The sequence below is a fragment of the Cibotium barometz genome, chromosome 60 (assembly GCF_041138505.1).
Source record: "Cibotium barometz isolate CiBa-2024 chromosome 60, ASM4113850v1, whole genome shotgun sequence".
Taxonomy (NCBI): Eukaryota; Viridiplantae; Streptophyta; class Polypodiopsida; order Cyatheales; family Cibotiaceae; genus Cibotium; species Cibotium barometz.
The window spans coordinates 27013114-27039521 of record NC_141105.1 but is presented as its reverse complement, the minus strand read 5'-3'; the positions used below and the strand labels follow the sequence as shown (position 1 = coordinate 27039521).

The 26408-nt window shown below is 44.4% G+C and overlaps 1 protein-coding gene across 1 annotated transcript in view; it reads left to right on the top strand.

Annotated features, from left to right (window-relative positions):
* The window catches only part of LOC147605187 (kxDL motif protein), a 32997-nt gene extending 6964 nt beyond the window's left edge, over positions 1–26033 (top strand). Inside the window, exons 2-3 of the mRNA XM_086793939.1 lie at positions 25476–25628; positions 25723–26033. Coding sequence (XP_086650065.1) covers positions 25476–25628; positions 25723–25834 — 265 coding nt within the window. The 3' untranslated portion in view covers positions 25835–26033. The remainder of the gene's footprint in view (positions 1–25475; positions 25629–25722) is intronic.
* The last annotated feature ends 375 nt before the right edge of the window (positions 26034–26408 follow it).

Sequence of the window (26408 nt, the reverse complement as noted above, 5' to 3'; positions counted from 1 at the left end):
TTTATCTTTCAAAAGTCTGAAGGCCATATCCAGATTGTTATTCCATGTGATAGGCTGATTTGACTTACGTCCACCACATTTCAACAAGTCGGTTATCGGTAGTGTGAGTTGAGAGTACTCCCGCACAGATTTCCGAAGAAAAACAACAAAACCGAGAAAAGAACGAAGTTGTTTCACTGTTTGCAGTATATATCCAAGCCAAAACCTTCTGAACTCGGTCATAGTCAATGCTCAATCCATCTCTAGTGATCTTGTGTCCCAAGTAAATGATGTCTGTCATGAAAAACTCACATTTACTTAATTTAGCATATAGTCGATTCTGTCTTAAAATAGTTAAGACAATCATGAGGTGTCTAACGTGATTCTCAAGAGTACGACTATATATCAAAATATCATCCAGGAACACAACCACAAATTTTTCCAAATGTTTACGAAAAAGATCGTTCATCATTTGCTGGAAAGTGGCTGGAGCATTGGTTAAGCCAAAAGGTAATACGAGAAACTTGTAATGGCCATACCTAGTCCGAAAGGCGGTTCTTTCGACATGCCTTTCATGAATACGTATTTGGTGATAGCCAGTACATAAATCTATCTTCGTGAAATATATCGCTCCGGCTAACCGGTCAATCAGGTCATCTGATCTAGGGAGAAGATAACGGTTCTTATTGTCAGCTTGTTCAATCTCTTGTAATCTATGCACATTCTCCAGGTGTTGTCCTTCTTTCTCCTAAGCAACACAGGTGCACCCCAAGGTGATTTACTTGGACGGATCTGGCCTATCCTCAAATAATCTTCGAGTTGTTTGGCCAACTCATCTTTCTCAGCTTGGCTCATCCTGTAAGGTGGAATACTAATAGGGTGAGCACCAGGGATCAGGTCAATACGAAGATCTACTCCTCTTTCAGGTGGTAAGCCCGATGGCAATTCCTTAGGAAATACATCTTGAAACGAATCAAGTATCTTCTGTAATTCTTTGCTTTCAAATACACTTAATTCATTGACATCCATAGAAGGTATGAGAAATGAAGAAAGTGGAATCAATACACAATGAAAAGCAGTATACAAAGAAGAATCCATTATATTACTAAAATCAACTGTATTTACAAGAGGTCCCTGAGAGGGATGTATACAATCACCTAAAATACTATACTGGGTGTTCCTATGTTCAAAAGAAAAAATATGACTAGACCAATATATCTGAACTTGAAGAGTCTTAAACCACTCAATCCCTAATAACAAGTCTACATGTTCTAGGTGCATAATATAGCATTCCAGAGTATCTTTGTAGAAGGTTGGTCCGAAGACTTTCCTTCTGTCGTGCTAGCCATCGGTGCGGAGAACTTCCTTTTGTGCTTGTTCCCCTGCTCGGTAATGGGTTCAGACTTGGATGAGACTATTGTATCATCATAGATACGAGCGGAATGAATGGCTTCGTCCAAAGTTTTGCATTTGTTGTTTTTAACCTGTAAACGGTATGAGTCGGGTAAACCAGCTACGAAGAAACCCAAAAGAGTTGTGAAATCCATCTACGTAGCTTTCATCTGCAAGTCCCTAAATTTTTGGAGATAGACCTCATAAGTGAGATTTTGGGAGGTCATGGTCAAAGTAGCAAACCGGGCAACATCATCATAGTCATCCTCTTTCTTGAGGAATTCTTTCTTGAAGACGTCTTCGAACTGTGCCCAAGTCGTTGGTTTAGGGTTGAGTTCTTCACACCAAAGCAAAGCTTTGCTTGAGAGGAAACCTGTTGCTAATTGGATCTTTTTGCCATCGTCATATGGATGAAACTGAAAATGGACTTGCCACTTATGTAGCCAAGTGTCCACTATCTCTTTGGTACGTTGCTTTTGCTCGCTCCCAAACTGTTCTGGAGTAATATTGGGGCCTAAAGTAGATGCCAAGGTATCCATACCTGAAAGAGTAGATAGGGTAGTGGTCAACAAAGAGATGGAGTTCTGTAAAGCCTGCATCTGCGTGGCGATTTGTACTTTATGTTTCGAGGAAGAAGCTTCGAGAGCAACTTTAAACTCCTGGAAATCTAATTTTGAAACAAAATCGTCGAAAAGATTGGCATCGGTGGCTTCCGTAGCCGGCAGGTCTTCACGTTCGAGAATGGGCTCCAACTCGGATTCTTGGGTCGACATCTTGAAGAGGGCAAGAGAAGAAAAAATATTTATCTTGCACCAGGAGAGTGCTAGAGAGCTTGAGAGATGTGTGGCAAGAAGCCCGCTTTAGGGGTATTTTATAAGTCCCCCTAAAAGCACTTTGATTTTTTGTATGGCTTTTGTGTTAAAATAAAAAATAAAAAATGCTAGATGGCTTTTATAATAGCCACATATAAGGCTTGTAAAAGCCAAACTAAAAAAAAACATAAAAGCCACATATAATCTACTAAAAGCCACACGTTTCTTTTCTCTTTAAAAAAAAAAAACGCTCTTCGATTTGTTTTAAACCCCACGCTACAGGTTCTAAAGAAACGATGAGCAACGTGCGTTTAAAAAAAAAACGAGAGCTAAAAAAAATGAAAAGCACTGGTCGCCACGTTTACCTGCCGCGTGTCTGCTTGCGCGTACGGGCCCGACTGCGAGCGTGTACCACCCGCCTGCGTGCACCGATTGGAGTGCCTGCTGTCCGCTTATTCTAGCCCGTATGCGCACTCCGCCTACCTACCTGTGTGTACCAGCCTGCGCACGTGCACCGCTTGTTAGCGTGTGTGTATTACCCGCCTGACTGGTGCAGCGTTCATGTTGCTGGCCTCTTCATACAAGTGGGCTGCGCAGCAACCATACAAGCGCTACATAGCTACAGCTAGCGACCTCTCTCTCTCTCTCTCTCTCTCTCTCTCTCATACAAAAACATAGCCAACTGGTTTTTCTTTTTTCTCTTAAACTGTTCATACAGTTGAAAACACCTAAGCCCTTCTTCTTGCTAAGCAAACCAACCCTTAACAAGACCAAAACCTTCATCACGGGTTCCTACAATGCAAAGAAACATGCTGAATTTGAAAAAACAGCAGTATACTCAGAAAAACAGCAAGCTTCTCGAACTCATACCTTTTCTTCGACCTCTTTTTCTCTACCTACCTACTTGCTCGTTCACGAGGCTTGCTCTGATACCATTGTCAAATCCCCATAAGATCTCCTCGTAGTAGAACGCTCCTGGTACATGACTCGAAACCTGCAGACAAACCATACAAACATGAAGGGGGTGTAGGCCTGTCGCCTGACTCACCTCCCAACCTTGACAGCCGTGGGCAAGCCCACAAGACTTGGCTGTCCCCACCGAGCCACGAGCTGAGCTAACTAGATGAACGTATCGACCAATCTATACCTTGCGACGTCCCATACTGCCACGAAGCTACCCTTGCGGGCCTTGAGACTACTGCCAGGCTCGGTTGCATAAAGCAAGTGCACGTCTGCACTAGATCCAGGCTCTTGACCATAGAGCTCTCACAAAGACACGCGAGACTCTATATGACTAATGACTAACCTTGGCCACCCTTTTATAGGCTCTTGGCCGGTCATCGGGCGTCCACACTTGGGTGCCCGCCCGTCCATACTTGGGTGTCCGCCCGTTAGTCTATCCCTAACTCAGCGCGCCAATCAGCCTGCCTAGCTCCAAGCTTCCCCAACCTCGAAGCTAGTCTTGTGTGCGTGTAGCACACGGTAGATACACACTGTGCACATGACAAACCACTAGCTCTATGGCACCACACACACACACACACACACACACACACACGCACATGTAGGCTGGCTGATGCTGGACTATGAAGAGTAGAGCTCCATAGTGGAGTGTGGAGAGAGAGAGAGAGAGAGAGAGAGAGAGAGAGAGAGAGAAAACAATGCTCAAGCATATGCACGACTCAATGAGTGTTGGATTGCTTGATATGATTTGAAGCACATGCTTTTATAGGTTGCAAACCTTGTCTTTTGACTCACACAAATCACACATATATGAGGACATGACACATGACACACACTTATCTTATCCAAATAAGAGGGTGTTCACACACATATAGGCACACACTTACAGTGATACATGGGGTGTTCACACCTATACAAACACATATAGATGGTTACACACATACTGACAGGTATACGTGGTGGACATACAGGACACAAAAGACTCCGAAATACCCCAAAAAACCCCCCTTCGGACTCCGGAGCGGAGGTGGTATCTTATGAAGTGGCTTCATACTTACAGTGATTTGGGCTCACTGGCTGTAATTGCTGGAGGGCCTGGGGGTTTCGCAAAACACTTGATGATTAATGCAATTAAACACTGAAATTGGCCACATCCTTAAACATATGCCACTTAATCCACAAAGTTGTAAAAGAGATGTGCACAACTGACTCCGCATAGCGGCGTGAATGGGCCGCCCCCCCCTTGAGGCTTGGAGTATTTGATTACCCAAGGAGAAATATAACATGTACAAGCTTTGAGGGCCTTACACTCCCCATGGGAGATGCTGGATTATCCATATACAACCATCATTGGACCTCACCATGAACAAGTCGGGCAGCACCATGGGCAACCAAAACAGGTTAGGGCAGCACCAATAGAGCTGGTACAACAGCTAGAGAGTCTAAAACATTAGGTACAGCCCTCCACTCAGCCGGTACAGCATGTACAATGGCTGGTACAGCAGGTACAGAATCTGAAAACAGTAGGTACAGTCCTCCACTCAGCCGGTACAACGGTATAACAGATACAATGGCTGATACAATAGGTACAGTGGTTGATTAAGCTCGTATAGCATGCATACAGCCATGAAGAGGCTAAAGAAATAGAGAAACCCTCTGTAGAGGGGAGTGAAGTAGTGTAGAGACTCTCCATAAGGTGATGTAGATAAGAATGCGAGCAACCAACATGGTAGAAGAGAGCTTGCAGCAAGAGAGCCTACTCTAAATGAAGAGAGAGGGCTCCAATTTATAGATTAGGGCCTCCCATGAGCTAAAATGGCAAGAGAAGGCTATAATGACAAGTGGAGAGCCACACAATAGCTGAAGTGACAAGTGTGAGGCCACCATCCTCCCCAACTTCTTAGAAGTTGTCCGCAACTTTAAGTTTCAAGCCATATATCCAAGATATAATCATGTCCCATCAAGTAAGTGGGCGAGACGAGACAATCTCAAAAATCCAACAATGTTTCCCTGAAACCATCTCAAGGCAAACAACATCACCGTTTTGCTTGCATGGCTATACAAGGATTAGTGAACATCAAAAACACTTCATAATAAATAGCAAAAGCACGAACTTTGCAAACTCAAAGTATACTTAGCTTTTCTTTGCCAGGTTGGTCATGAAGCCAAAAGAAATATCTCCTCACCATATCGTTAAGATATCCCGAGATATATCTCCATATAGCTTGCATGTAAGCTTGATAATATAATCCACAATATCCATATGGAAAGAGTGCTAAACACGTGCACATAAAGCCAACTCCATACTTCCAAGCTAAATTCTGTGAATTCATAAATCCTTGGACCAAGCTTTCTATAGCTCATGCTCTTGCTTCATAGACTACGAAGCGGCTGGCCATGCTTAATAGCAATGATGGTAAGTGTGGTCTCCACTTGAGATCTTTTCTCTTCCTCATTGATAGAAGGAAGCCTTTGCTTCCAAGAAAGCCTATGCTCTGATACCAATGTAACTTCCGGAGAGCCCGGCAGTTTCGCAAAACACTTGACAATTAATGCAATCAAACGGTGAAATTGGCCACATCCTTAAACATATGCCACTTAATCCACATGTCATGTGCATCAGCAATGCCATGGACTTTCTCAGGGCTAGATCCAGAAAAGGCAGCCAGATAAAGAGTATAAACAGTAGATGAACCAGAAGGATCAAAGCTTCAGGTGTCTCATCTGAAGTAGACATGGAGCAGAACTTGGAGCCAAGATGGGATCAAGAAGGCTGTCGGCTGCAGGAAGGCTGACATCAGCAGACCAGATGGCTGTCGGCTGAATGGTGGACTGTACCAGAAGGAGTGGCAGCAGCCGGCGCATCAAGGACAACCATCAGCACTAGTCGGTGGCATTTATATGAATTTATGAATCAAGAACTGGCCGACCAGCAGTCGGCCAGTTTCCTACATGCTCCAGGGGCCTATAAAAAGGCACACTTGCTCTAGGTATTATTCATTCCACCCACTAGGGGTGTGAGTCAATAGGAGGTCCCATAGGGGACAGAATTTAGGGTTAGGAACCTTTTTATGAAGGCAGCCCATGGCTGCAAAGATCTGTACCTTTTTTGTACATAGTATATACTGAAATTCCAGCACTTCTCACTCTCTCTCTCTACTCTCTCTCTACCTGCGTTTTTGCATCATGGTGCGTTTTTGCATCAGGAGGTCTTCAAGAGTGTTTAGGGCTGAAAGAAGACTACCCAGAGCTTCCGCGCGTTACATTGGTATCAGAGCATCAGGCTCAGCAAAGCTAAACACTGAATCAGTCCCAGATGATGGTGTACAGGTCCAAGGTACAGGAAAGTACACGGATTCAAAGCCCAAGGCAAGAACACAGAGCGGGAAGAACTCCCAGGAGGTGTGTTGGTGGTGTTCCACAGTGCCAGATGGGGATGTCAGTTCCGTGAGCCAGATGGGTTCTAAGGGAATGGTCCCAAGGGAGGTTGATCCTCCAAGGGTGATGTGAGAGTGCCAGACTCAGTTCCAGGAACGAAGACCAAGACGGTGTTCAGAGTCAGGGCAGGAATGGATTGTGGACTAGAGGAAGACCAGATGCATAGATCTTCATCGGAGACAGAGTGGTTTGGAGAACAGAACGGAGTTTCAGAGAAAAAGGTTTGCCAAGGATGGATGGATGACAGAGGGACTTCGGAATAGGATTGGGATGATGACCGTCATCCAAGAGCAGGTTGGATTCCCGTCATCAAGTTTAGCAGAGGGGGATGTCATGTGCATCAGCAATGCCATGGACTTTCTCAGGGCTAGATCCAGAAAAGGCAGCCAGATAAAGAGTATAAACAGTAGATGAACCAGAAGGATCAAAGCTTCAGGTGTCTCATCTGAAGTAGACATGGAGCAGAACTTGGAGCCAAGATGGGATCAAGAAGGCTGTCGGCTGCAGGAAGGCTGACATCAGCAGACCAGATGGCTGTCGGCTGAATGGTGGACTGTACCAGAAGGAGTGGCAGCAGCCGGCGCATCAAGGACAACCATCAGCACTAGTCGGTGGCATTTATATGAATTTATGAATCAAGAACTGGCCGACCAGCAGTCGGCCAGTTTCCTACATGCTCCAGGGGCCTATAAAAAGGCACACTTGCTCTAGGTATTATTCATTCCACCCACTAGGGGTGTGAGTCAATAGGAGGTCCCATAGGGGACAGAATTTAGGGTTAGGAACCTTTTTATGAAGGCAGCCCATGGCTGCAAAGATCTGTACCTTTTTTGTACATAGTATATACTGAAATTCCAGCACTTCTCACTCTCTCTCTCTACTCTCTCTCTACCTGCGTTTTTGCATCATGGTGCGTTTTTGCATCAGGAGGTCTTCAAGAGTGTTTAGGGCTGAAAGAAGACTACCCAGAGCTTCCGCGCGTTACACCACAAAGCTATAAAAGAGAGATGTGCACAACTGACACCGCATAGAGGCCGGAATGGGCTGACCTACCCTTGGAGTATTTGATTACCCAAGGAGAAATATAACATGTACAAGCTTTAATGGCCTTACACTCCCCATGGGAGATGTTGGATTATCCATATACAACCATCATTGGACCTCACCATGAACAAGTCGGGCAGCACCATGGGCAACCGAAACAGGTTAGGGCAGCACCAATAGAGCTGGTACAGCAGCTACAGAGTCTGAAACACTAGCTACAACCCTCCACTCAGCCGATACAGCATGTACAATGGATCTGAAAACAGTAGGTACTATCCTCCATTCAACCTGTACAACGGTACAACAGGTAGAATGGCTGGTACGGCAGGTAAAGTGGTTGATTCAGCTCGTATAGCATGCATACAGCCATGAAGAGGCTAAAGAAATAGAGAAACCCTTTGTAGAGGGGAGTGAAGTAGTGTAGAGACTCTCCATAAGGCAATGTAGACAAGAATGCAAGCAGCCAGCATGGTAGAAGAGATCTTGCAGCAAGAGAGCCTACTCCAAATGAAGAGAGAGGGCTCCAATTTATAGATTAGGGCCTCCTATGAGCTAAAATGGCAAGAGAAGGCTATAATGACAAGTGGAGAGCCACACAATAGCTGAAGTGACAAGTGTGAGGCCACTTATCTCAGTTTGATCCACTTTCTGACAAGTGGGAGATGATGTGTCTCACTTTGATTCACTTTCTTGCCACGTCCCAATCTAAGAGATGGGTCCTCCCATAATCTTTACCTTTAAAAATATCCCAGTTGGTAACTCTTGGTCTTTGTAATGACACGAATAGAATTTCCATTGGAGTGAGGCCAAAAATAGCGACTCTCCTAGAATTTAGGAGTGTGATCCTTTGTACTTTCCAAATATTTAGACATCTTGGAGTACTAGACCCCTTTCATGCTTTGAAATGTCTAGGCTAGTGACGTCTTTTCCAACTTCTTAAAAGTTGTCCGCAACTTTAAGTTTCAAGCCATATATCCAAGATATAATCATGTCTCATCAAGTGGGCGAGACGAGACAGTCTTAAAAATTCAATATAGTTGAAAGAATTCATGTTCTAAATAAATGGGCGACACAAAACAGTCCCATAAGTCCAAATACCATAATCATTTCCCAAAATAAATGGGTGAGACAAAACAGTCTCATAAGTCCAAATATCATAATCATGTCCCAAAATAATTGGGCAAGAGACAAAATAAGTCTCCATAAGACCAGATTCGAGTCTATTGACCCTTGGTGTAGACATAAGTCCCCTGCCAAGAAGGTGCTAGCCCACATGACCCTTGGCGTAGACATAAGTCCCTTGCCAACCAGACGTCATGCCCACTCTACCACTTGCACTCCGTGTTGGTACTCTGACCACACACCTTGGATGAGAGGTGGGCTCAAGTAATAAGATAAAACAATCACTCTCGTAGGGATAGACAGCCTCGTGTTCCAAAAGCGTTTCTGCTATACATAGTTTATAGGCATTTCGGCCACCAATAGTTTGTAGGCATTTCGGCCACCAACTCACACTACACTCTGAAGTGTCCATGTTCCCTTCTATCTTCTCCCTATTGTTCCACCCACACACGGTAGAAACAATCTTCAAGAGAGCATGTAGGACAAGAGAACACTACACAGGCTATGTTGTGCTTGACACTACCGTATGAAGTGCCAATGTTCCCTTGCATCTGCTCTCTATTGTTTCACCCACACATAGTAGAAACAATCTTTAGGAGAGCACGTATAACAAGAGAACAAATGCATCCCAAATAAAGGGAGCCATAAACAATGTTTCCATGAAACCATCTCAAGGCAAACAACAACACTTGTCTGCTTGCATGGCTATACAAGGGCTAGTGAACATCAAAAACAAATAGCAAAAGCACCAACTTTGCAAACTCAAAGTATACTTAGCTTTTCTTTGCCAGGTTGGTCATGAAGCCAAAAGAAATATGTAAAGCTTTTATAGCTTTATTAACATGATTAAAACTTAATTAATGAACACAAATACTGCAGGAAAGACTGAGTTGTTTGCATTGAGATAGGGGCCTTTCTTAAATAGAGGCCGAAAGGGTACAAGTGAAGAGACACATCCTTGGGAAGGGGTGTGGCTCTTGAATCAATGGTTATGTCCTTTGGACTTAGGGGTGTGTCTTTTAATGAATAGACATGTCCTTTGATAGTGACCCTTGTGTAAGGGTGTGACCCTCATAGGTGTCCTTTCAGTTAATAAGAGATTAAGGAGTAATTAAGGAGAGATTAAGAGAGTTAGTCACAATTGTGACATTTCCTCCCACATAGAATAAGACTCCGGCTAAGAAGAGATGGTTGTCTTTGAAAGAATTTCCGAAGAAGTTCTGGATATTCCTGTAAGTCTTCATCACTTTGCCAAGTAGAGTCGGAATCATCAAGATCTCTCCATTTAACCAAAAATTCTGTAGTGAGCTTATGTCGTGTTTCTTTTTGTCTGACATCAAGAATTGTCTCTGGAATTAAGAGTATGTGTTCATCTTCGATTTTTGGAACATAATCCAAAATATCTAAAACTGGAAAATCACCGTTCACAAACTTCTTGAGCCAAGAAATATGGAAAGTTGAATGAATTCTACCCCAAGAAGGCAGTAACTCCAACTTATAACTGAGAGATGAGTTCTTCTTAATAATACGAAAGGGTCCATAATATCTTGGGCGAAGCTTTGGGAAGACTGATTTCACTGTCTTATATCGATGAGGAGCAATATATAATAATACCAAGTCTCCTTCTTGAAATTCAATGTGACGACGACGCTTATTAGTTGTGCGCTGATATTACTCTTGGACGTTGACCATCTTATCCTTAATCTGTAATAAAATATCTTGCATTTCTAGAATGAGTTGGTTTGCTAAAGCCACTTTATGTTGAAGAACAAAGTTGGCAGGAACAAGGGGAGTATGGCCATAAGCTGCTTGAAAAGGTTTCATTCCAATAACTGAATGATAAGAATTATTATAAGCAAATTTCACCAAAGGTAAATATTCTTCCCATGAAGCTAATCGAGACTGAACATAATGACGCATCATTTCTTCCAGAATCTGATTAACTCGTTCCGTTTGTCCATCTGTCTGTGGATGATAAGCTGAGCTAAAGAGTAAATTTGTACCAAGAGACTTGAATATCGAAGTCCAAAAATGTCCTGTAAACTTTGGATCTCGATCAAAAACTATAGATTTTGGCAATCCATGAAGTTTGAAGATATGCTGTATGAACAGTACTGCAATATCTGAAGCCTGGGCTGCTTTCTTGCACAGAATGAAATGTGCCATTTTAGAAAATATCTCAACCACCACAAGAATCTGTGTATTGCCTTTAGAAGAACGTGGCAATGAAGTGATAAAATCTAAACTAATACTTTCCCAGTGTTCATTGGGAATTGGAAGTGGTTGAAGAAGACCAGCAGGAACTTGTCTGCTAGCTTTCATACGTTGGCACGAGAGACATGCTGTAACAAACTTAATAACATCTTGCTTCATTTGAGGCCAATAGTATGTAGCTGTCAAAAGACGATATGTCTTATTGATGCCTGGGTGTGCAGCATAAGTGACCTCGTGATGTTCGTTCACCAATACTCTTCGAACATGAGTATCATGAGGTACACAAATATGGTCGTGATAATATAATAAACCATCCACTATGGTATATGCTCCATAAATCCTCAAGTCGGAAGGAGTTGCATTCTGAGAATTGAGAATTCGAAATGCATTTCCAAAATCATGATCTTTTGAATAACAGTCCTTGAAACTTTGAGGTATATCCATTTCAACTGTAGAAATAGCCAAGACCGAAGCTGGCGGCATACGACTGAGGGCATCCGCAACCACATTCGTAAGACCAGGAACGTACTCAATTGAACAAACATCATGGATGTTTGTGGGAGTTGGCCAATTGACAATAACCTGTATTTTCTTTGGATCCATGGAAATACCGTCTGCTGAAACAACATGTCCAAGGTACTCCAAGGATGTCTTCAAGAATTCACTTTTGCTTGGATTAATATAAAGAGCATTGTCACGAAGCACTTGGAAAACGATCTTAAGATGTGCCTTGTGTTCTTCCATATTACGACTGAACACCAGGATGTCGTCAAGATAGATAATGACGAACTTGTCCAGAAAAGGACGAAAAAGATTATTCATCAGATTCATAAATGTTGTAGGGGCATTGGTTAACCCAAATGGCATGAACAAGTACTCGTAATGATCATATTTTGTGCGAAAAGCCGTCTTATATTCATCACCTTCGCGAATGTGAATTTGATGATATCCAGACTTAAGATCAATTTTGGAGAAGACCTTTGCATGGAGCAATTGATCAAACAATTCATCAATGCGCGGAAGAGGATACTTATTCTTAATAGTCAACTTATTAAGGGCACGATAGTCGATGCAAAGGCGCATAGACTTATCCTTCTTTTTCACCAAAAGTACTGGAGCTCCAAAAAGGCTTTTGCTTGGTCGAATATGTCCTTTCCTCATAAGTTTAGTAAGTTGTCGCTGTATCTCCTGAGATTCCGTAAAAGAAACTCGATATGGAGCACGAGTAGGTGGAGCACTACCAGGAAGGATATCAATAGCATGGTCGACTGGCCGCCGAGGTGGGAGAACCGCAGGAAGCTCCTGAGGAAAAAGATCCAAGTATGGAGCAAAGAAAGGTTGCTTGAGGTACATCACCTTTGTATCTATATCCTCGGAAGGATCATTGGCTGAATAGACCATTAAAAGTGCTGAAGAACAACCACTCTTGCGGACCCACCGTTTCACTTGAAGAGCTGAAAGGGTTGGTGTAGAAGGTTGGTCTGTGATTCCTTCGAGTGCCACAAGCATATCATTTTGAGCAAATTGTATGGAATGGTTCCGGAAACTGATCAGGGGATCATATTGATACAACCATTCTTGACCAAGGATCATATCATAATGTGCCAAATTCATGACTTGGAAATCCAATTTGTCACGATAGTGCTGAATTTGAAAGGAAAGGTGTTTGGCAACGGTGTTACACAAGGATGTGGAACCATTGGCAAGCTCTACCTTATAAACAACAGCACTTGGAGAAGTCCGAATCTTCAATCTCTGAGTCAAGGTGGTTCACACAAAGTTATGAGAACACCCACTGTCAATGAGCACCTGAATAGGGTGACTGGAAATAGAACCTTGAAGAACCAGAACCTGAGTAGACCGCTGGGGCAACGGTGAAGAGGCAGCTTGTGTTGTGCCAGTAGGCGGTAATCACTGAAGCATGTGCAATAGCATGGTGATTAACTGTACGCTTTCCCTTGTCAGCAACTAGGAGTTTCTCCTCGGAAGTGGAGGGTTCAGCATTAGAATTCTATCGATGGGTTGGTCTTTTGGGGCACTCAAACCAACGATGAGATCCATTACAAATTGTGCATAATCTTGTCTTTTGTTGATCTCGTCCAGAAGGAATAGTGGAAGGATGAGGATTGCGAGATTGGTCACGTCCTTGGTCCCGTCCACGATCCGAACTGCGTGGTTGGAAGGATTGAGAACGTCGGGGCCGAAAAGAGGATGGTCCTTCTGATCGGCGAGGGTGTTGAGAATTATTCCATTGGGGATTAGGCCGGGAGGTAGAAGTGCCAGAAGATTCTCTTCGACTATCTCGGTTTATATGAGATCCATTGGCTTTCTGAAAGTCATTAGCTTGACCGGAAGAGGCCGAATTTCGAGAATTAATGTCTGCAACGCGCTCGGCGTATCGTATGGCATCGGCAAGATCAACAGGGTCATATTTCTGAACATCGGCATGCAGTGTGGGGTTAAGACCTTCAACGAAGGCATGGAGTTCGTCCGCTGGGGACACAGAGTCAATCTCCAGTATCAAGTTGGTGAACTGGGAGATATAAGAGGCCAAGGAACCAGTTTGGTCCAAATGGCGTGAGTGAGTACGGGCTTGGAAATCCGCATTGGCAGGTATGAACTGCTTACGGAGGACCTGCTCGAATTTTTCCCCACGTTGTAACTGATTTTCCGGCGTATTGTCGTCGTTGCCACCACAATAAAGCAATGTCTTTGAGGAGGGATACCGCAAAAATCACCTTTTTGGAATCAGAAAGGGTCATGGTTTCAAAGTATAACCGTAGTTTGTAGAGCCATTGGTCTAAGATGCGCTTATTGCGTTGACCACCATAAGAGTCAGGGGGTTTAATTTTCAATTTCTTTGTTTTACTGGCTTGTAAAAGACGATAAAGAGTTTTAAGGTCGTCGCCTTCTACCTCGGAAGGAATGACGTCTGCGTCTGCTGGTACTGTTGCTGAAACATTTGCTGTCGGTACGGAACTCGTGTAGGAGTGGCGATCCGTGTGGAGCTGTTGGATCTGCGAAGCCAAGGATGCCATAGACTCTTGGAGTTGCTGTTGGAACTGCTGCTGAAGTTGCTGCAAAGCTGGCTGCCATTCCGGAGGGGCTGGTATGTCAAAAGGTTCTGCCATGAGAGAAGATGTTGATGTAGAGGCTTCAGGGTGATGAGGCTTTGGGGGTTTTTGCTGTTGATGACGCCGTTGGGCTCTAGTAAGAACCATCGGCTGGAGGGTGCGGCATTTGGAAATCCGGAGAGGAGAGGCTACGTACTGGTGAAGCGGCTATAGACCATCCAGTATAGTAAGGGCGATCCTCTAGGACTGGGCTCGCACGAGAGTTTGCTACTGGAGAAGAAGTTACAGGGGTAGGGGCAGCTACAGGTGTCAAGGGTGTATATTCTGGTGTAGAGGGGCGCACCGTGAATGAAGATGGATAAACGTCCTCAGAATAGGTGCAATATTCGTGAAAAATGATGCTACACTCAGGGAGGATAGCGCCCAGATAAGGATGATGCCTGAGTATAAAACAGTAATGGTCCAGATCCTGTGCAGAAGTACGAACACGGATCACCCACATGTCGAATTCTCGGAGGTGAGAAGTCGATGTGGCTATCTGAATGCGGTAATGAGTGGGTTGGAAAAAGGGGGGCGCACTCACTGGAACAGGGGTTGAGACTGGTGGAGAAACACGGGTAGGAGAGGGCACTATGGATTGAGAGGGTGTATCCTGTAAATAACTGAAATCATAGGTTTCCTCTGCCATATGCCGTCGGAGAAGAGGGTAATGTGTGTCCATGTGATCTGAGAGGTGCTCTTGAACCCGTAAAAAGTGATATTGGCCCTGGATGAGTGGAGAGCCCGCAAAAGAATGAAATGGCGGGTTTCTGATATTTTGATACTTCACATTATGTGATATTTTTATGCCCAAGAAAATGGAAAAATCACACCTGAAGGAGGTTGCTATAATGAATGTTGTTGCTGTAGAAGAAGCACCAAGGAGACGGTGACCGGCAATCCAACAGAAATCAGCAAGCGCCTGGTCCAAACATCGGGAGGAGACAGCAAGCAGCAAACGATGAAGAGGGCTGAGGAGTATTGAATCCGTGGAAAGAGAGGCGGTTGCTGACTGGGGCACTGAAGGCGTGTGCAGGGTGGGGGCGGGCGCAGGCTGAAAACAGCCCGAACAGTTGGCGCCGTTTTGAAGGAGCCCATAAGGTTTGCTTTTTTAAAAAAAATTGTTTGTTTGTTTGTTTTTTTTTAATTTTAAAATGTTTGTTTGTTTGTTTGTTTTTTTTTTGGGGGGGGGTTTCAACTTTCTTTGTATACGTGGCAATTAAAGCCTTAGAGGCATAACCTTTGGGTGAGGTTATGGTGTGGGTTTGCCTTGTTTTTTTTAAATTAAAAAAAAATCAGCAAAGCAATCGTGCGCTTCTCAACGGCATCCGACTAGAGGAATTTCCACGAAGGGGTGCGACTACTCATGGGAGGGGTGCCTGTCCATGAAAGGGTGCCGGCTGAAGAGGTAAGCCTCTTGGATTGAAGGGTTGCTTCTTGTCTTGCCTTTATTCAAGAGTTTCCTGCATATGGCTAGCGTAAAATTAATCAGCAAAAATTGGGAGTTGGGGGCTAAATTTGATGGGGCATTCTCTCTTGCTCTTCCATTCAACACTTGCTACACCCAATTTTAGGGTTTGGGTAGGCTGATTTTAGGGTTAGGGTTAGGACTGATTTTAGGGTTAGGGTTAGGGTTTGGGCATGTCATAGGGCAAAAAAGATTTGCTCTGATACCACTGTAAAGCTTTTATAGCTTTATTAACATGATTAAGACTTAATTAATGAATATAAGACAAATAGTGCAAGAAAGACTGAGTTGTTTGCATTGAGATAGGGGTCTTTCTTAAATAGAGACCGAAAGGGTACAAGTGAAGAGACTGTGGCTCTTGAATCAATGGTCATGTCCTTTGGACTTAGGGTGTGTCTTTTAATGAATAGACATGTCCTTTGATAGTGACCCATGTGTAAGGGTGTGACTCTTCACAGGTGTCCTTTTAGATAATAAGAGATTAAGGAGTAATTAAGGAGAGATTAAAAGAGTTAGTCACAATCGTGACAAAATATCTCCTCACCATATCGTTAAGATATCCAGAGATATATCTCCATACATAGGTCGAGTTTGGACAGCCAATTTTGGGCGGATGTGGGGCTGTTTTAGGTGCTAAAAAATGCTTAGGGAAGGTGAAACCGGCCTTTGATAGAAAACCAGAGTGCGGTAGGAGCAATCACCCGTCCACTTGTAGTCTAGATGAGAAACAAAACACAGATTGGGGCTAGAGTGCCCAAATCTGAAAACACAGCGACACCGGTTGGCCCCAAAGCTTGGCGCCCCTTGCGGTATTTCTTTATTCAATTAAAATAATATGTATGGCTGAGTACAACACAAAGACCAGCCAAGAGTTTACACCTGTAAGTCCAATCTGACGGCCCACAAATCCTTCTCAGCACAGAGGATCTATGCACACAGATCTGTGTCCTCAAGCAACACACTGTGCCTCCCTCTGATCAGCCAAGATCACAAAGCAGGCCAGCCATGGGCATACATCTGGCATAACTCAAGAGCATGATACATCTTCTCAGCTCAAACATACATGTGCTGTCCAATCTCTGTCTTAGTCCCTTGTCAATCTGCCATACCCCTCCTCTCACAAGGAGCCAGATAACACATACCTGCAGCAGACATCAAGCAGTAGAAAGAGAGATGGATGAACAGAAACAGAGCTTACCAAGTTCAGCTCGTGAAACAACACTGGAGGAAGCAACAGCACCAATCTGTGCCTGCAGGCACTTGAATCCACAACCCTGCTTCACACGTGTGCTTGCACTTGCCTGTATCCTCCTCCTGATGCTCACTCTTATGCTGTCCTTGAAAAATACAGATCTGAAAATCAGCACAGTACCCGTCTGTACCGCCTCGGGATACGTGCCAGGAGTTGTATTTGCATAAACAGCCTGCTGTCCACTTCTGTACCAACCTGAATCAGAGTATTCAGGTCTGTCCAGCACCTGTTTGCACCACCTGCAGCAGCCTGCAGCAGATGTACTTGCTGTACCTGGCTGTCCGTACACTGTACGGCAGCCGTACAGTGTTGTACTGGCTGTTGTACCTGCTGGTACAGTCTATTCAGACCTGTGCGCAGAGTATTCCAGCAGCAGTACCTGTGCGCAGCCAGCAACAGAGGAGAAAGAGAGAGAGAGTGTTTGCCCAGTTCTGGCCGTACAGTGCTGTACGGCTGATTCTACTCAGAAAAACAGCAACAGCACACAGCAAAACAGCCGCCTCCTTCTTCCTGTGCTTTTCCACGCTAGGATAACATGCGCATGAAAGAAGCTCCTCTTTTGCTACACGATTCCCCAAAAAGGGAAGAGAGAGATAGAAGAGAGAGAAAACTCCTCCCCAATTTAATCCCTACGGCCCCAACTTTAATAAGTTCCTAGGGCCACTAAGGCCTAGGGGCAAACTCCAATAAACATTAAAACTTAATGTTTTTAGTTCCCCCCTTCACACCTAGGGATGTCCACACATCTTAAACACTGTCCGGGCACCCCCCATGTGAATCATAAAATATTCTGACTCTGCAACCACCATGCCCACACTTGTCCTGCTCCATTTTCACAGGGCCATGACATACCCCCCTCTTGAAAGATGGCAAGCGTCCTCGATTGCATTCTGGTGATGCATCAAAATATCCAAAGTGAAATATACAATATGGCAAGATCAGCGTCCCAATCTCTCTGAGCCATACACATGTATCAACATTCACTGCAAACCAATACCACTATGAACCATACATATCCACAAAAATCTCCATGTGACTAGTACACATATATCATAGAAGTCCCATAAACAGATGTACTGTCAGCCTCAGTACCTTCGGGTGAGATAAGATCTGCACCAAGCGACCTCTAGATGTCATCTGAGCCTGTCTGTATCAAGGGAGTGGAGGTGCTACCCCCCTCTTGAGCATCAGGTAATGCTCCAGACCCATGCTCTGCTGAACCTGAATGAGCCACAATAAGAGTCGGCTCTAACTCAAAGGCATCGAGATAAAGCTGCAAAACCTGAGGTGAATCTGTTAAGTCACCTTCCTCCATCCACTTCGCATCCATCGGTGAATAGTTCTTGAACTTCACAAGATAGCGACGGGAAACTTTACCTCGTACCTTCCTTTCTTTATGTGCCAGTATCTGCTCTGGAATCAGAACCTCATCAAGTTCCTCAACTTCCGGCTGAGCTTCATCTGATACATCCTCAGGCACATCCCCACGGAAAGGTCTAAGAAGACTCACGTGAAAAGCATTGTGAATCCTCCAGTGATCTGGTAACTTCAAACGATAGGTTACCTCACCAATCTTTTCCAAAACCTGAAAAGGCCCATAATATCGCATGCTCAACTTAGGGAATAAGCGCTCTTTACCCTTCATCTTCTTGAGTCTAGCCTTTTCAAAACGCAAAAGAACCCAATCACCCAATGCAAACTGTAAATCACGTCTGTGACGGTCTGCGGCTTTCTTTTGCTTCTGCTGAGTTTTCTGGAGGGCCAACTTAACTCTTCGATAAGCTTCATCCAAGCTCTCCACATACTGATCAGCCTCAAAGATCTTATCCTTTGTATGCAAAATGGGCGGTACCTTCTTCCCTCCTTCTACAATCTCAAAAGGCGCCTTGCCTGTCGAGCTATGTACAGTGTTGTTATATGCAAACTCCACCAAAGGAAGATATTTTTCCCATTGTTGCTTGTGCTCTGACACATAACACTTGAGAAGATCCAACACTGTAGAGTTAGCCTCTTCTGACTGACCATCTGTCTGTGGATGAAATGACGATGAAAACTTGAGAGTTGTACCCATGTTGTCAAATAACCCTCTCCAAAACAAACTCGTCATCCGTGGATCACGGTCACTAATGATAGACGTAGGCAAGCCATGATACTTGAAGATGTTCGCCATGAACAACTTCACCATATGATCCACTTTAATTGTCTTCCGCACGGGAATGAAATGTGCCTGCTTACTGAACCTGCATATGATAGTCCAGATGCCATCATTTCCCGTTTGTGTCCGTGGAAGATCAAATACAAAATCCATGGCAATGCTCTCCCAAGGTCTATCTGGAATAGGTAAAGGCTGTAATAACCCTGGTGTCTTCTGACGGTCAAACTTTACCTTCTGACATACGATGCATTGCCTCACAAAGGCATCAACATCTCTTCTCAAGGTTGGCCAATAAAAGAAAGTCTCCACTGCTTTGACTGTGGCGTCAATCCCTCTATGACCTGCATACGGTGGAGCATGACTTTCAATCATAACCTTGAGTCGCAATGGCCTGGTAACACACAGTCTGCCATGCATCAATAAAAACCCATCTCTGAGAGTGTAATGCTCATGCCGCTGACCCTCAGACATCTGATCATACAACCTTTCAAAATCCTCATCATGGGCATACTGCTCTTTCATTTCATCAAGCTCATGATGATAAGCAAGTGAAACTGCAGAGACCTGTGGCTTGCGTGACAAAGCATCTGCCACTACATTCTTTTTGCCTTCCACATGCACAATCTGGAAGTGAAACATTGACAAAAAGTTTGCCCAACGCATATGCTTCTCTGAAAGCTTAGTCTGCGTGAGGAAGTAACGCAAGGTCTGATGATCTGTCTGCACAGTGAAATCAGCCCCAAGCAAGTAGTGTTTCCATGTAGAAAGAGCGTGAATTACAGCCAACATCTCTTTCTCATACACCTGTAAATGCTTCTCAGCATCTTGCAAAACTCTACTCTCATAGGCTATCACATGTCCCTCTTGCATGAGAACTGCACCAATGCTACTTCCACATGCATCACACTGGACAACAAAAGCCTTTCGGAGGTCCGGTAAGACCAATACTGGGTCCAAAGTAAGCTTTTCTTTGAGCTTTTTGAATGCTGTAATTTCCCGATCAGCCCATCTAAACGGAGTTGCTTTCTTCGTCAAAGCATGAAGAGGCGAAGCAATTTCAGCAAAGTGCCGTATGTAACGCTTGTAATAGGAACACAATCCTAGAAAGCTGCGTACATCATGCACGGTCCTCAAAGCTGGCCAATTAAGTATTGCTTCCACCTTTGCTGGATCCATACGGACTCCATGACCAGACACAATATGCCCCAAGAAATGTATCTCCTGCAAGAAAAACTCACTCTTCTTGCCATTAACCACCAATCTATGGTTTCTGAGTTCTGCAAACACAATGGCCAAATGCCTTCTATGCTCTTTCTCAATTCGTGAATGCACAATCATATCATCAAAGAATGTGCCCACAAACTCTCTATGAGTTCTGAAAATCCTGTCCATCATTCTGTTAAATGTGGCAGGCGCATTCGTCAAACCAAAGGGCATAACCAAGAACTCATACAACCCAAATGTGGTTCGGAATGCTGTCTTATGCACATCCTCGGGTCTAATGCGTATCTGATGATACCCGCTTTTCAAGTCAATACGACTAAAAACTGTGGAGCCCTGTAAGCGGTCCAAGATGTCATCGATCCTCGGTATGGGGAATCGATTCTTGATGGTATTCTTATTCAGCGCCCTGTAATCTATACACATGCGCCAAGAACCATCCTTCTTCTGCACTAAGAGCACAGGTGAGCAAAAGGGTGATGAGCTAGGCTGAATCAACCCCTTATTCAATAGCTCCTGCACCTGACTCATAATCTCTTCCTGTTGGGCTGCACTAACACGGTACGGCGGTCTATTCGGTGGAGTACTACCAGGAATCAGATCTATAGCATGATCTTCTGGCCTCTCAGGAGGTAATTCTCCTGGCAATGACTCGGAAAAACAGTCTTGAAACCCACTTAAGAAATCAGCCCTGTCCTTATCTAACATTGACAAATTAGACTTAGACTCATCATCCTGTGCATCCTTTACATAAATCAAGTACGCGGAAAGATGCTTTTTCATTACTGATGAAATCGCCGAAGCGGATACAATAGGAACAGATTCCCCTTTGAGTTTTACATCCAATACATGCTCTTTCCCTCTATGAGTCAGAGTAATTTTCCTATTGTAAGTATCCACCACCGCATGTACCCTGTGGCACCATGGCATCCCCAACAAAACATCACAGCCATCCAAAGGCATGATGAAGAACTCCTCGCTGTCCACATAACCCTGCAAATGAAGCCGAAGCTTCCCAATAATAGGAGTAACGGGTTCTGCATACCCTGGACAAGCCATATTTGCCTCATGTAACGGCCCCATCTCCTCTGCGCGAATCCCCAATCGGCTAGCCAAATCTGGTGAAATGAAGTTGGCTCTAGCACCTGTGTCAAAGAAGATCAAAGCATTCTGATCTCTCACTTTGCCCCATGCCCTGCACAACTCTGTAGCTTCACCACTTAGCTGCTCCCCCACAAGATCAGGAACTAAGCCTGCAGAAGGCTTTGGTTTCTTTGGCTTGGGCTCTCCTTTATTGTCAGGGTCCTTCTTGGACGTTCTCTTGGGACAATTGAATGACATATGCCCCTCTTCAGTACAGTAAAAACACTTTTGAGCATCTCTCAAAGCCTGTCTTTCCTCAGAAGTCCTTTTGGGCATTGGCAACTTCTTATACTTTGTCTCTGTAGACCCTTTAGCATCACGAGAAGCATGCCCAAATTTTTCAGCTTTCTTGCTCAATTTCTTACTGCCTTTAAATCCAGATGAACCACCTGTGAGTAACGCATTAGCTGTCAAAGCATTTTCAATCATCTGTGACATGTTCGTTACTCTCGTCTTTATACAGTAATCTCGTACCTCTTTGGGCAGCCCACAACAATACTTCTCTACCTGCTCAGATAATGGCACGGCACGATAAGAAGTCACTGGGAGTAGAGCTTCCCAAAACTTCTTGTTATAATCCTCCAAACTATCACACTTTGAAGCATCCAGCTTGTGCCATGCTGTCATAACATCCACCTCAAATGTAGATGTGAGCCATACGGAAGAGAAAACCTGTTTGAATTGGACCCATGTGGTGGGTGCTATGCCCTGCAAAAGAAGAGTAGACCACCACTGCAAAGCATTGCCCTTGAGAAAAGTGGCAGCTTTCCTCACCTTCGAGGACTCTCTGTAATTCCCACCAGAAAAAGCAGCATCAAACTGCTGTAAAAAGGTAAGTGCCTTCAATTTATCCTTGGCCCCACTGAAAGTGTCAAACTTCACTGCAGCTCCCCCTTCCTTGTAATCCTTCGCCTTTCCCATAGGCGTTAGATTATCATATGGAAGTGGTTTCGTGAGATTGCTGCCCCCAACATTCATACCCATCATTGGGTCAACATTTCCCATTCCAACACCAGGCATACCATACATCCCAGCCATGTTTCCAAACATTCCATGCTGCATACCTGGCTGCATGCCACCAAACATATTGCCTTGCATCCCAGGTTGCATGCCTGCAAACACATTTCCTTGCATACCGGACTGCATACCACCATACATATTCCCTTGCATGCCAGGCTGAAAATTGGCTCCAAAAGGCCCATACATACCCATGCCTCCCTGAGGATAACCCCCAGTCATGGATTGAAACACCGAGCCACCACCAAAATAACCTGGATGCATGTTCTGCTGAGGAATAGGTGGCTGTCCATAGAAGGAACTCTGTGGGTTAGCACCAAAAGCATGCTGCATGTTCGGAAACTGTGCAGGAGATGGATCCTGTGGAGTGGTACCACTATGACCTTGAGAAAGATTCTTTGAACGAACCTTCTTCTTCTTTTTCTGGGGCTTTGTGCGGGGCTCTGAGCGAGATCTTAAAAATTCAGCAAATCTCTCACTCTGAGTGAGCTGCATAAAAGTATCCATAACACTAGCCAAGCGATCTTTGAACCGAGCATCATCATCCTCTTTACCATGCACATCTTCTGGCTGTGTTACATCCTCATAAGGCTCAACATCTGCAGCCTGTTCTCCTGCAAAAATATCCTCAGATACATCTCTTTCAGGAGAAGTCTCTTGCTCTTCTTCTTCATGATAGAAGTACTCTTCCTCTGTATCAGACATGATTGCTGAATTTTCAGCGATGGCTTTTTTCAAAGCAACCACGAGCTCACCCCCTTCAGAAAGTTGATGATTGGTCCCGGCAACGGAACCTTGAAACCGGCCTCTGATAGAAAACCAGAGTGCGGTAGGAGCAATCACCCGTCCACTTGTAGTCTAGATGAGAAACAAAACACAGATTGGGGCTAGAGTGCCCAAATCTGAAAACACAGCGACACCGGTTGGTCCCAAAGCTTGGCGCCCCTTGCGGTATTTCTTTATTCAATTAAAATAATATGTATGGCTGAGTACAACACAAAGACCAGCCAAGAGTTTACACCTGTAAGTCCAATCTGACGGCCCACAAATCCTTCTCAGCACAGAGGATCTATGCACACAGATCTGTGTCCTCAAGCAACACACTGTGCCTCCCTCTGATCAGCCAAGATCACAAAGCAGGCCAGCCATGGGCATACATCTGGCATAACTCAAGAGCATGATACATCTTCTCAGCTCAAACATACATGTGCTGTCCAATCTCTGTCTTAGTCCCTTGTCAATCTGCCATACCCCTCCTCTCACAAGGAGCCAGATAACACATACCTGCAGCAGACATCAAGCAGTAGAAAGAGAGATGGATGAACAGAAACAGAGCTTACCAAGTTCAGCTCGTGAAACAACACTGGAGGAAGCAACAGCACCAATCTGTGCCTGCAGGCACTTGAATCCACAACCCTGCTTCACACGTGTGCTTGCACTTGCCTGTATCCTCCTCCTGATGCTCACTCTTATGCTGTCCTTGAAAAATACAGATCTGAAAATCAGCACAGTACCCGTCTGTACCGCCTCGGGATACGTGCCAGGAGTTGTATTTGCATAAACAGCCTGCTGTCCACTTCTGTACCAACCTGAATCAGAGTATTCAGGTCTGTCCAGCACCTGTTTGCACCACCTGCAGCAGCCTGCAGCAGATGTACTTGCTGTACCTGGCTGTCCGTACACTATACGGCAGCCGTACAGTGTTGTACTGGCTGTTGTACCTGCTGGTACAGTCTATTCAGACCTGTGCGCAGAGTATTCCAGCAGCAGTACCTGTGCGCAGCCAGCAACAGAGGAGAAAGAGAGAGAGAGAGTGTTTGCCCAGTTCTGGCTGTACAGTGCTGTACGGCTGATTCTACTCAGAAAAACAGCAACAGCACACAGCAAAACAGCCGCCTCCTTCTTCCTGTGCTTTTCCACGCTAGGATAACATGCGCATGAAAGAAGCTCCTCTTTTGCTACACGATTCCCCAAAAAGGGAAGAGAGAGAAAACTCTTCCCCAATTTAATCCCTAGGGCCCCAACTTTAATAAGTTCCTAGGGCCACTAAGGCCTAGGGGCAAACTCCAATAAACATTAAAACTTAATGTTTTTAGTTCCCCCCTTCACACCTAGGGATGTCCACACATCTTAAACACTGTCCGGGCACCCCCCATGTGAATCATAAAATATTCTGACTCTGCAACCACCATGCCCACACTTGTCCTGCTCCATTTTCACAGGGCCATGACAGAAGGCACCCATAGATGCTGGCTGACCTGAACCCATGCTGGAGTGATTTGTTTCTTTGTACATAATACAACATAATAGATTTAGACTATTGTGTGTGTCGTGTGAGTTCCATTACTCTCTTATCTTTCCATTCTGAAAACCCTAGCACATATGCATAAGAGATCTACAATTGTTATCAGAGACCAGGGAACTTGAAAATTTTTTCTTTTCTGGCACCCGTGTGCATTGACTGTTTGGATGGGGTAAAGAGCTCCTAGATTCCAAGAGTGGAGAAGGGGAACCCCCTTCTCATTCTGACTCATTTTTGGATGAAAAAAAGGTGAAAACATGGGAAGTCATGCAGTCTTGGATTTGTCAATTGGAGGCAAGTACCATTTTACGTATGGCTTTGTAAGAGGGTATATTAAGGGGAAGGCATACACATCGTTGAAGGATTAAAACTTAAACGTGGCTCTTCTTCATATATATTGGTTTGCACAAGCTATGGACCGAGTATGCCGAGGGCTGTACGCATTTTAGTAATTGTGCCATCTCAAATACTACCACTTTGGTGAGATAGTGCTCTTTCGCCAAGGGCTCTATCTTAAGCTTTAGTACCATTAAGCAATGGAAGTGTTGGAAACTACTCATGTCCACCTTAGTTCTCACACATGTGCATGTGTGAGATAGTGCTCTTTAGCCAAGGGCTCTATCTACCTTAAGCCCTAGTACCATTAAGCCCTAGGACCATTAAGCAATTTAAGTGTTGGTGACTATGTTAATGCAAGCTAGCATTATTGAGGATAATTTTATTTTTCTATCTTACCAGGCTTAGTAAAATTCAGAGAAAATTCATCACTTGTATTAAGCTTGCACGACACCTTTTCTTCCCGACTATCTGTGAAGGTTGTGTGGACATTGTTTTTTTCAGACTTGGCAGACTACAGGACAGCAATGCAGTACTTTCGCATCTGAATGATTTCTCCGAACGAAGCTTTGCTGCTGTTGCAAATGACTTTTCAAGAAATACGAGGCTGGTTAAATCTATGAAGGACGACCTGGACTATATTTTTACCCGCATCAGGCAATTCATCATGATTTCTAAGTTAGCTTTTAGATGGTCAAGCCAGGAACTGGGTGGCTAATGAGAGTTTCCTCTCTTGCTTTAAATTTTGCAGAATCTTGAAGGCCCGCCTGATTGCTCAATATCCAAATGCTTTCAATGACGCTGTCAATAGTGAGACGTTGGATCGACGACCTGATCTGGAGGAGCCTCTAGAAAAATCATAGGAGCATCATAGCATTGCATTCTCCATCACATCAGTGACGTGCCATGATATAGGGGGAAGGGAGTAGGTGGCCGAATATGCAAGGTCAAGAGATACATATGCAATAAAAAATATGACATTATTAATGCAGCACAATCCTTACGTATAATGGATCAAAGATTGTTGTATTATTAGAAAATCAGAGTTCATTTTTTGGATTTCTCCCATGGGTTTATGTAAAGCATCTGCTGTTAGACATATTTTGGAGGCAGTTCTTCAAATTCAATGCAGCAAAGTGCTGCTCAGTCAATTGTCCATGTGTTACATCCCTATCTGGCCGAGCCCGCTATTAACCTTGGGTTGGACGACCTAAGGTTCAGGGGATGGGCTAACTGAGATCATCTAGACTGAGTGTTAAAGGCTAACCTTGGATTAAGGTTAGGGCTTAGCCGGGCTTAGGAGTTGATAGGATCTTGGGTGAGAGGCTAGGGCTAGCAAGGATGAGGTTTAGATAGCCTTGGGTCAGGTTTAAAGTAGACCAATGGCTAAAAAAAGAGAAGGCCTTAGGATAGGGCTACATGCTAATAAATAGATGG